The 11,721-nt window shown below is 53.9% G+C and overlaps 2 protein-coding genes across 3 annotated transcripts in view; both read right to left on the minus strand.

Moving 5' to 3' along the window:
• Klhl26 (kelch like family member 26) overlaps positions 1-1,477 on the minus strand; it is a 25,311-nt gene extending 23,834 nt beyond the window's left edge. Inside the window, exon 1 of one of the 2 annotated variants that reach the window (XM_005370554.3) lies at positions 1,354-1,477. In XM_005370554.3, the coding sequence (XP_005370611.1) occupies positions 1,354-1,409 (56 nt within the window). In that variant the 5' untranslated portion in view covers positions 1,410-1,477. Of the gene's footprint in view, positions 1-1,168; positions 1,232-1,353 lie in introns of those variants that run through there. The other variant, XM_026777758.1, reaches the window with a different exon arrangement.
• Positions 1,478-7,430: 5,953 nt separating this feature from the next.
• Positions 7,431-10,752, minus strand: Tmem59l (transmembrane protein 59 like). The gene is made up of 8 exons (XM_005370556.3): positions 10,566-10,752; positions 9,597-9,741; positions 9,412-9,509; positions 9,112-9,264; positions 8,636-8,738; positions 8,344-8,458; positions 8,134-8,251; positions 7,431-8,015 (listed from the first exon to the last, which is right to left on the minus strand). Exons 1-8 carry the CDS (start codon positions 10,713-10,715, stop codon positions 7,887-7,889), a joined length of 1,011 nt encoding a protein of 336 aa, XP_005370613.1. The 5' UTR covers positions 10,716-10,752; the 3' UTR covers positions 7,431-7,886.
• Between the last annotated feature and the right edge of the window lie 969 nt (positions 10,753-11,721).

Below are 11,721 nucleotides of genomic sequence, written 5' to 3' on the forward strand. Positions count from 1 at the left end.
AGTTCAATTCCCAGCAACCACATGGTGGCTCACAACCATCTGTAATGAGGTCTGGTGCCCTCTTCTGGCCTACAGTCATACACACAGGCAGAACATTGTATACATAATAAATAAATAAACAAACAAATAAATATTTTAAAAAAAAAATCTATCATCTTTATAGAAATTCTTGCCAGACCGGGCGGTGGTAGCGCACGCCTTTAATCCCAGCACTCGGGAGGCAGAGACAGGCGGATCCCTGTTCGAGGCCAGCATGGCCTACAAGAGCTAGTTCCAGGACAGGCTCCAAAGCCACAGAGAAACCCTGTCTCGAAAAACAAAACAAAAAGAAAGAAAGAAAGAAAGAAAGAAAGAAAGAAAGAAAGAAAGAAAGAAATTCTTGTTGGGCAGTGGCAGCGCATGCCTTTAATTCCAGCAAGTGGAAGGCAGAGGCAGGTGGATCTCTGTGAGTTCAAAACCAGCCTGGTCTACAAAGTGAGTTCCAGAACAGGCTCCAAAGCTACAGGGAACAACGAGAGAGAGAGAGAGAGAGAGAGAGAGAGAGAGAGAGGGAGGGAGGGAGGGAGGGAGGGAGGGAGGGAGGGAATTCTGAACCCACCTCAAGATTTGACCAGGGAAAAAAGGTAACCCCATTGGACCAAAGAATTGAATTTGGCCCCTGTATCTGAGGGCAAGACCTCTAATCCAATCCTTTAGCCTGAGGTGAGGGGAATTTGAACCCAATGTGGAAGAGGTCTCAAAGAAAGATTCTATGCACTCAAGACCTTTTCACCTCTCTCACAGTGCTCAAACTCCCCAAACAAACTCCCATCTCTCACAACCCCTGGAACTTCCCGGCCATCAGGACCTACTGAAGCCCCAAAGGCAGCCTTAAATGTCCCCTCCAACATGCCCCAAGCCTTGTCCACCTACCAAGTCCCTAGACAGTTCTCTGCCAATCAGGACCTGTTGAGGTCTCCTAGTGACCTCAGTGTCTCCCCAGGCATTCCCAGGCTCCCAGGTGACTGGCCTCAATGTCCCCCTCCAGATATACCCAGGCCTCTTATTCCCTGCCAGGCCCCTAGACGGCTCCCTGTCCATCAGGACCAGTGGAGGTCGCCAGGTGGCTTCAGGGGACGCCTTGGTCCCCTGCCAGGTCCGGGGGTCCTTGCACAGCCTTCCATATTACCTTCCCAGGCCCCCTCCAGCCTCCGGCTCCGCAGCTCCCAGGAAGCTCGGCCTCAGCTTGTTTTCAGGGGCGTGCGATTGCTCAGGACCGTGGCAGCCGGAGTCCCGGGACGCTCACGCCCTGGCGGGCCCAGGACAGCGCCGCCCCGGCCAAGAGGTGCGCGCCCATGGAGGCGAGGGACTCACCTGCTCGGGCGCTCAGGGCTCTGGCCGGAGCCACTGGCGCCGCCGGACTCCGCCATCTTCCACCGTGCACCCAACCCAGAGGGCCACGCGCCGACCCGGAGACCGAGGCCCGGGCAGCGGGCGGGGCCTGCTAAGGTCGAGGGAGGGACTCGGGGGGCGGTGCCTAGGGCGGAGCTTGGGGGTCAGGGGCGTGGCCTGAGGAGAGTAGGGGAGGAGTCAAAGGTGAGCAATTGGCAGGGCCTAAGAAGCCTGTGGGGCGGAACCTGAGGCGGTGGGCGGGGATTGGGGCGGAGCCTATGCGAGAGGTGGAGCTTAAGAACGGGAACGGGGCAATGAGAACCTCGGGCAGGGCCTCAAGGTGGGCCCGAGGAGTGAGGGGTTTGAGGGGGTGAGGGCTGAAGAAGGCGTGACCTGAGATCACTGAGGGGCCAGGGTGCGAGAAAGGTGGTCCAGACAGGGCATGACTTGAAGAGGGCTGGGCCTGACTGGAGGAGGCCTGTATCAGACAGGACCTGTGGGAGGAAGGGGTCTTTGGGGCAGGGCTTGGTCTGGAGAAGGAAAGGTTGGATGGCCTATGCAGAAAATGGGGCCATGTTACTTCCCAACATAGCCAGGAAGATGAGGGTGGCCTGAAAGGCGTGCCTGGGGTAGGTAGATCTATGCTGGACCAGGGGAATGGAGGACTGGAGCTGCCCCTGGAGGAGGTCTGAGAGAGGCGTGGTCATAGGAGGGGTGGGGCATAGGTCGCGCCAGGACGAAAGGAAAAATGGAGTCTTGTGAGTAGAGATGAACTGACACTGCTGAAGGGGTGTGTCTGGTTTGGGAGGAAAGAAGCGTCGACGGAGAGGGCGGGCCTGGGTGGGCCAAGAATAAAAGGGATCAGAACTTGGTCGGGTTGCAGGAGGCGGGGCTAATCATAATCAGGGGGAGGGTCTGGAGAATGCAAAGAGGGGCGGGATGGGGGGGCTGGCTATGAGAGGCAGACCGTGGCCTGGAAGGTGTGTGTCCCGTCACGAAGAATGGGGCCAGCAAGGTTCTGACTGCACACCCTCATGAGAGAGGGTACCAAAGACCTTGCCCTGAACCTATCCCTTTCACAACCTGAACCTATCCCTCTGACTTTCAATCCTATGCTCCACTGTCTCAGTATATGGATACTCAGAACCTCCATCCTTGGGCCCCAACGTCACTCTCCAATGCTCATTTCTTTTCCTGTTTCTGCTGTTCATACCCCAGCTCCCATTGCCCCATTTCCCTGCTCACAGAGACTCATACTGGCCTCTGCCACAAGAATTTATACTTCCATGCCTCAGAAACAGCTGTCTCCCAGGCTGGCCTGCAACTGAACCCTCCTGTCTCATCCTGCTGAGGCATGCACTGCACCTGACTGTCTTTCTTTTATTATCATTGTTCTGTCTTCCTTTCTTCTCTCCCTTCTGTTCTTGTTTAGGGCTCTGTGGAGCACAGAATCATCTTAAAAAGAGATTTCAGGGCACTTCAACCCACTACAAGTCCATGGGAGGATGTAGACTACCAGGACCCTTAAGCCCTTTGCCCATTTATTTTTTAGTCGTCTGAACTGACGACCCATTATGAAACTCCAAGCATAAGCTGGGTGGGGAGGCCTTTAAAAACAGTGCCCAGCAGGCAGAGACACAGGCCCTGTCAACACAGGGAGTTCCAGGTCAGCCTGTCAGCTAGGAAAGCAAACACTAGCAAACGTGGGGTTCACTCCTGCCGCCCCACTACTTGGAGTGAGGAAGTGAGATCAGGAGTTCAGGATCAGCCTACCTACACAGCAAATTCAAGGCTAGCCTGGGCTACATGTGGCTCAAACCAACAAAGCACAATATGATCAAATGCAATGGAACATAGTAGGTGCTCAGACAGTGTGTAAAATACCCAGGGCATGATACTGTGCAAACTGACAGGCACCCGCCATTGCTCTGCAAACACTGAATGTATTTCTGTGCTCTGGGGATGCACCCCTGTCCATCCAAGGTCAGTTCTGAGAACCTTGGTTCCAGCTGTCCTGTACCCACTGGCAGAGAGGCCCGTAGCTTGCACGCCCTCCACACGTTGCCCCAATCAATGGTGTCCATATGTGTGTACACTTCACACTCACCCAGATTCAGCCCACATGTCAGACACACAACCACAGCCTAGAGAACGCAAGAAAGCACGCCTGGGGACCCTGCCTGTGCGTCACCCCACTCTCAGGTCAGCAGGCTCTGGATGCCTCGGTGGCTTCAGGATCACATGGTAGAGGGCCAGCTAGTGCAAAGGTCACACATGGGTGTAAGCCACCATGTGGGTGCTAGGAGCTGGACCTGGATCCTATGCAAGAGCAGCCAGTGCTTAACCACTGAATCTCTACCCACTCATTTTCTTCATCTTTTTCTTGATTGTTTTGTTTTACAAGATGTTTAAGCTGCTTGTGGTGGCACACACTCACCATCCAGCACTCTGGAGGTGGAGGCAGAAGTGCAACCTCAGGCCAGCCTGGGCTATGCATCTTCTCTCCAGAAATAGAGCAGGAGTGGGTGGCGCAGGTGGACCGCACAGCAGGGGAACACACATGGCAGGAGAGGACTCCTGCAAATAGTCCTGCGTGTGCGTGCACACACACTGTGACATGTGCCCCCACTCCGTAATATAGTAGGTAGGTAGGTAGACAGACAGACAGACAGCAACTGTGTGAGTCAGTTCTCCTTTTCTACCAGTAGGCTCAAGGGATCAGTCAGATTCGGGCTTGGTGGTAAGTTCCTTTATCCACTAAGAAATCTTCCCAGATCCTCAGGGCTTTTTTTGTTGTTGTTGTTTTTATTTATTTATTTTTGTTTTTGAGACAGGGTTTCTCTGTAGCTTTGAAGCCTATCCTGAAACTTGCTCTGTAGACCAGGCTGGCCTTGAACTCTCAGGGACCCACCTGCCTCTGCCTCCCAAGTCTAGGATTAAAGGTGAGCACCACCAATGCCTGGTGTTAGTTTGCCTCAACCAAAGCACACACACAAATGAACTGCCACTCTTGCGACTGAAAATGTCGCAAAGACCATCGTCAGGTAGACTGGTACGCATGTAGTCACACAGCAGCACTAGACATGATGTTCTCCAGGTGAGCATAGCTGTGTCAGGAAGAGCTCAAGGGACAGCAATGTGAGAAGGGAAGAAACAGGAAGTCACAGCCACTCCTCATCCATGCAGACCTCTAGAGTGAAGCAGTGACTCCATGGGGATCTGAGGACAGGCTGGGTGTCTATTCGGGTGGCTTGGGGAGGGGGGTTAACTGCAAAGATTTTCATCTGCTGGGTGCTGAACCTGACTGCGGGGTGCGAGTCTTGTCACAGGAACTGGATTCCTTCAGTGGGGTGGTTGTGAGGGGCTTGACATGCCCAAAGCCATCTCAGCACTGCAAGAAAAGGGTGAGCAAGCTCACCTACTTTGCATTGTTTTACTTCTTAATTATTGTGTGTGTTCACGAGAAATGTTCATGTTTTTGCATATGTGTGGATGACTGGAGTCAGCTAGGGTGTCTGTCATTCCTCTTTTTATCTGTCTCTAAGATGGAGGCTACAGCTACTGTTGAGAATTTAAATACGCTCACATCAGACTGAAACCCTGCCCTCGAGCTCCAGAATATTTGGGAAATACATTCTACTGGAAAACATAAATCCATAGCATGCATACTGGTCAGTGACAAAGGCCACTCCAGATGACGATAACTGCACAGAAGTGGCAGCACGTGCTTCAGCCTAAAGACACGATGCCACCCCTGCTTTATCAAAAGTAAAAGACAACATCCTAGAATGTTCCAGAACATTTGGATATTTTGGGATCATTGTCGAGAAGGCCAGGATATTCCAACACATTCCAGGTGGACATGACGTAGAAGGTCCTAAGAGCCAGAAAAGACTCAAGGGAAAGTGAAGGGGCCACAGTGGCTCGGTGGGAAGTGGGGGAGGGCGGAGCAAAGAGAGTGTCGACAAAGATGTATTGAGAACGGCTTCCTCAGTGTGTGGGACACAGCTGCGACCGAGACGCCCAGCGTGTCGCATCTGGCAGGGGGACCATTTATTAAACCAATCATCACAGAAGTGAACAAGCAACTGCTTAGTTGTCAACATGATCAGAACTATAGTGGAGACATTCTGACACAGGTTTTGGGCCAGAGTTGGAAGACTTGGGAGATTCCTTCAGGCCAAAGAGCTGGTCAGGAGTGTACAGGGAACAGCCTTTGTGGGGACCAAGAGGCAACTTTAGTGTGGGAATCTGACCTTTGCTCTCTCTTCCCTCCAGGAGGCCATGAGTCCCCATCCTTCCCTCATAGTGTCCAGCGTGTCCATGTTGTTTATCTGCTGTGAAGAAAAGCCTGGCTCCCTTCCTACTTAGCCCTGGCAACAGAGTTACCCCCAGGCTGCTCTCTGTTGCCAGGGAACTAAGATGCTAGCTCCCATGGCAACCCCCTGCTACCTAAACACATGGGTGTTCCTGCAGCTTGCCATGAGTCAGTCAGACACCTAATGCCACCTGATCTACATGCCACACCAGATGGCAAAGAACAGAACCTTGGGGACAACTGGGAAAACTGAGGCTTAAAGGGCTGCATCAAAGTTAAATGTCTGTCAAGTAGTCAAACAGTCTTTTCTCTCCTGACATTCTAGTGGGAACCAGTGGGCTGCCCCGAGGCCTTTCTGACACACCCTAGGTGTCCCTGAGATGTGACCGTGACCTGATATTGTGCTTAGGACGTGGCAGCCACAATCAGAGCACTAAAATGGTTGAAGAGAGACTCAAAGTAACACAAGCTTCAAACTGGATCAGGGGCTAGGGCCAGCACTGTTGGTAACGCACCTGTCCAGCACACATGCGAAGCCTGTACCCAGCACTGCATAAATCAGGAATGGTGGCCATGCGTGTCATCCCAGCACTTGGGAGGTGGAGGCAGGAGGATTAAGAGTTCAAAGTCAATTTCACATACTTCAATTAGAAAGCAGCCTGGGCCCCATGAGACACTGCCTTAGTAAAAAAGGGCGGATGGACCGGAAGAAACCCATCATCTCAGCACTGAGGAGGCTGAGGCAGGAGGTTCAAGGATTCCAAGCCAGCCTGGGTTACAGAGAGACAGAGACAAGGATCTGTCATTTTCTGGCCAGGTTACAGTGAGCCAGGGTTGATGTCTCTTCTCCATAGAGCTGACTGGGGATAATCCTAGATTAGATCATGGGAACCTTGCTGGATTTGGGGGTGCTGTGTGACAATACAGGAGGCATCCATGACTAATCGAACTTATTCTTTACCAGAAAAGAATAAAGAGAAGTTGGAGAGGACCATAATGTAAGAGCAAGAGGATCTGGAGTTGTCATGGAAACCAATTAAGCTCAGGAGAATAGGGAAGAAGCATGGGGATGGAAAGAGGCAAAGAGCCCTGGAAGAATGGAGGGTACATAGTGGTCCCTTTGGTGAGAGAAGCTGGAAGACTAGAACTGGGCTAACTGGTCACAGTAGCAGCTGGTAAGGAGAATCAATGTTTCCTAGTGCTATGGAGTGACCAGGTGTTTTGATCCCCAGTCCAGTACTCCTGCAGTGTGGCCCTCTCCTGCCCATGCACACAGTTCACGCTGCAAGGACACACTCCTGCCCGTGCACACAGTTCACACTGCCGGGGACACACTCCTGCCCGTGCACACAGTTCACACTGCCGGGGACACATTCCTGAAAGTCATTGAGAGCAAGCACAATGGCACAGCCCAGTTATCTAAGCACTCAGACTGAGGAGGAATATTCAAATACAAATTGTAAGCCAGCTTGGACTACGTAACCAAAAAAACAAGAACAACAAAAAAGCAATACAATATAGTAAGGGGTATAATTCAATGGCTGAAAGACTGTCTACGATCTCTCAGGGAGAGGCCAGAGTGTGGCTGGTACAGAACACCAGCCTAGACAGTGAGGGGCTGGGGGCGTGGCTCAGGTGGAGCCCCAGCCTAGACTCCCCCAGTGAGGGGCTGGGGTGAAAGTTCTCTTGTCCTTTGCTCAATCCACTTCCCTAGGGCAGGCAAAGACTGAACCAGGCTTAGCCACCCTATCTTTTATTCACTTTATTTAAAGGTTTACTCCTTCTCATCCCCTCCCAGCAGGGAGTCTCCACTGCTCCCTTGTGGGGGACTGCATCACCAGGGATAAATGAAGGGAAAGAGCCTTAGCAGAGGGGAACCGGAGACCTCAGCCCCCAAGTGAGGACACAGAGAAAGAAAAAGAAAGGCAACACAGACCAGATTCATAGCCAGAGCATGTGAGAAAAGCCAAAAGCTAGCCCCAGAGGAAGCAAGACAGTGGGGTGGGGAGACCAGATCCCCCTCCCAGCCATTCAGGTTACTCTATTTCAAGGGGACTTAGGGGTTTGCTGAAGAGAGGGAAACAGGACTGGGGACTAGATGAGGCCCAAGGCTGGTTCCCCACCCTGACCTTGGACTTCAGGGTACAGAGAGAAATGACTGTGGAGAGGCCCCCTCCACTTGGCAACAGGTCGAGGATTACAGCGTGGTCAAATCTAGCTTTAACTTGTAGGGCGGGGGGCTGTCCTCATAGGCAGGCGGCGGGGGCGGGAACAAAGGCCAGTATGACTCCACCAGGAGATTCTTATGCTGCTCTGCCACCAGAGGCTGTAGGAAGGGGGCAAAAAAACCCTTGTCTGGCTTACCAGGGCAAGGAGGAATCCCCAGAAGGCAGCCCCAGGCTTCCTGTCCCACCCCTAGCCCCTATCCACCATGAGCTACTCACTTGGAGTTTGAGGGACTGGCCAGGTGTGGTGACCAGGGTACAGCAACTCAGCCACAGTAAGACCAGGATGCAGAGGAAGAAGCAGGAGAACAATACCCACCGAGGCAGCCCCGAGCGCCTGTCCCAAGGGCAGGCACCGCTTAGCTGTCTGAGCCTCAAACAAGCCTCAAACAGCAGCCACCCAGACCAGCCCGGCCCACTGGTACCCACCGGGACATGCAACTGAGGAAGTCATTCTCTTGTTGGTCCTCAGACTCCACCTTGGCCTTGCTGGTCTTCACCCGGGTCTTAGTCCTCCTCTCTTTGTCCAAGGGGCCTAAAGGGTCTGGAAGGTGGGGGCACTCAGCCCTCCCCCCCCCAGCTAAGAGGCCAACCTGGTTAGGAGTGGGAAAGGGAAACTAGTATTTGGGCAGGAAGATGTGGAGGGCTGGAGTGGAGGTGCAAGGGATCCTGGGAGTCAGTGGAGCCGAAGAGACTGGTCATCAAACTGTTGCAATCTTACCCATGTGCCCCTCCAGGGCCTCAGGGTGGGACCCCTTCCAGGTCACCTCCATTCGCTTAAGACGGCTCCCTTGGAATGCAAAGCTCTCTACCACAGGTTGAGTCTGAGCAGGGAACAAGATATTGCAGAGAGACCCAATTGAACCAGCACTCCTTGTGCAGATGTTGAAGGAGCGCTGGGTCTCCTAGGTGTCAGGCGGGAAGCACTGCCCCATGGGCCTTAAGCCCTCTGCTAACCTCCAGAAACAGGAAGACACCCAGGCTAAGGACACAGTTATAGATGGGCTAAGATGGTCATGTGACCCAACCAGTGGAAGCACAGCAAACCCCTACTCCACAGGGAGGACGGTGAGATGACTCAGGGAGCACAGGGGCTGGTGCTGACCCCCAGCAGCAGAGCTCTGCCCCGAGATGTCACTAGGACCTCACAAGCCACGAGGTGGCCGCTGATGGTTTACCCTGTTGCAACCATCTCACCTGGAACACCACCACCTTCCGGTTGTCTGTCTGAAGGGAGTATGTCCATGTAGAGGACACGAGGCCCTGGGCGGAACTCATGAGCTCACTGCAGAGTATGGAAAACCATTCCAGCAGGGACAGAGATCCTCTGGGTGGTTCCAAAGCTGTTTTCTGGGAAGGGGAAGCCCCAAGACAGAAATATCAAAAACTCGTGTTGGCAAACCAGTACAGGTGGAATCTGACTACCGGTTTGGGATAAGCAAGCTCAATTCTCAACAGAGATCCTGCCCTGCAGTGGTCTAGCTGTTGGGGGTTCACCTTCAGCTCCAGACGGGTCTCAGGTTCAGGGGTCTGGCCCCAGCATCCGTCACTGCAGGCCCGTTGCTCTGCTGCCTTCACATAAGCCTCAGTGCAGGCTGTGGACCAAACAATGGAGTCACTGGGGCTGCTTCCCAGGGCACCTCTGCCACAAGCCCAGGAGCACCCCGCCCTGGAGGACTCACCGGCTTTGCATTCTGTCTCTGTGGCGTTGGTCCTGGAGCTCCTGGCCACGAAGCGGCAGATGGAGAAAAGTCGACAGCCACGCTCACAAGCACTGACAAGGACGGCCTTGTTATTCGGGGACTCTGAGGGGCTCTCTGGCTCAGGCTGGGAAGGGAGATAGGGACTCAGGCAAAGGACCTCAGAGAAGGCTTGGGTCTCCTAAAAATTCATGGTCTGAAGTGAGGTTGAGGGGAGGCAGGATCATCATGGGAGTCTCTGAGAAACAGAAACTTGCTTTCTAAGAAGACTGAACTGTGGAGGACCTGGTGCAAGGAGGAGTGGACCCCACAATCTCCCGGTGAAAGCTGGCAGGGAGGGAGGGCTTCTTGGAGAGAAGCGGAGAGCTTGTGCTGGTGGGGACAGATGGAGCGAAGCTGGCTCAAAAGGGAAAGGCAGTGAGATGAATGTAGAGAGAAAACAGAGCAGGGGCACCCCGTAATTCTTGCCCATTGCGGGGGGGGGGGTGAGCTCTAGGCTTCTTAGGAGCAGGTCTCAGCATCCTTTGGCATGTCCTTCTACAAGTGTGCGCACGCGCACACTCGCACATACAATACGTTCATCCCAGGCGTCAATTCAGCCCTTCCTGTACCGAAGGACAGTTCTGAGACACCCCTCCCCCCTTCAAGACACCCCAGCTCCTCCCCCTCCTAAAGAGCCTCCATCCACACTCCTCACCTCTTCTAGGGGCTCTCTGGCTCCTATCCAAGGGCCCCGCATCCCTTCCCTACTTAAGGAACCCCCATCCCAGATCTCTCCTCCTGACACGGACCTCTCCCCCTCCCAAGGTTCCCCCATCCAGGCCCCTCCCCTTTCCAGGGACCCCACTCTCCAGCACTAGCATTCCAAAACTCGTATCCCCTCCCCCCACCCGAAGGTCCGCCACTCAGGCCACTCCCCGTTTCCAGGGACTGGGTTTTGGGGTCTCTTACCTGAACGGGTGGCGGGACAGAGTGGCGCTGGTGACAACGCTGCTGGCACCTCTGCGTGTCACCGAGCTGCGGGGCGAAGGGGTCTCGCGCTGGCGCTGAGGCGGCCGGCGACACCAGCAGCAGCAGCAGCAGCAACGCTACCGCAGCCATGGCCGAGCGTGCGTGCGCAGCTCGGGCCTCGAGTGCGGGCGTCGAGATGCGGGACCGGGTGTTGACGTCACTGAGCGAGGCAGCCTGGGAAGGGGGGGGGCTGCGGCTAGCGGGGCGGGCAGGTGAATTCCCACTCTGGCCGGGGACACCTTGATACTCATGGCCGGGCGTCTCTGCTCGGTCTTGGACCTGCTGACCAGGGGATACCAAGGAGAGCCTGGCCAGATAGGGTGACACTCTCGTCACCCACCAAAGAATGGAGACCAAGAACAACCAGAGTAGGAAACAGATAGGATCCTTAACCAAGGAATTGAAAAAAAACAAGTGGGGGGAGAGCAAGAAGAAGGAAGTGAAGGGAGAAGGGGACCAGGAAGATGAAAACGATGGAGGCCTAGGAAGAGGGGAAGATAGGATGAGAAAGGGACTTAGGAGAAGGGGAGAGGGAGGTTAGTGAGGGAGGAGGGGGAGCATGAGGTGGTGAGGACCAGGATGAGGAAGGATAGAATAAAGACTTTGGAATTGAGAGAAAGGAAGTGAGAAGGAGAAGGGAGGACAGGAGGATCACAGGGCTGGAGCCAGACTGGATTTGAAGCATCAGAGGACGCGGAACCCAGACGAACACCAGTCATTAAGAGTCCTAGGAGCAGGGCTGGAGAGATGGTTCAGTGGTTAAGAGCATTGCCTGCTCTTCCAAAGGTCCTGAGTTCAATTCCCAGCAACCACATGGTGGCTCACAACCATCTGTAATGAGGTCCGGCGCCCTCTTCTGGCCTTCAGGCATACATACAGAATATTGTATACATAATAAATAAATAATTAAAAAAAAAAGAGTCCTAGGAGCAGTCAAATAAGATTCTTGGGAGATACTTTCCTGGCATCTGCCTTCTCCAGGAAGTTCTCGGGTACCTTCAGGGAGCAATACTAGGGTGGCCTCCCTCCATTCCAGCGCAGAAACAGACCTGAGGGAACCCTACCACCCTAGGGAGCAAGGCCTCTGAGCCGCTCA

This window comes from Microtus ochrogaster, unplaced genomic scaffold (genome assembly GCF_000317375.1).
Source record: "Microtus ochrogaster isolate Prairie Vole_2 unplaced genomic scaffold, MicOch1.0 UNK81, whole genome shotgun sequence".
Classification (NCBI taxonomy): Eukaryota; Metazoa; Chordata; class Mammalia; order Rodentia; family Cricetidae; genus Microtus; species Microtus ochrogaster.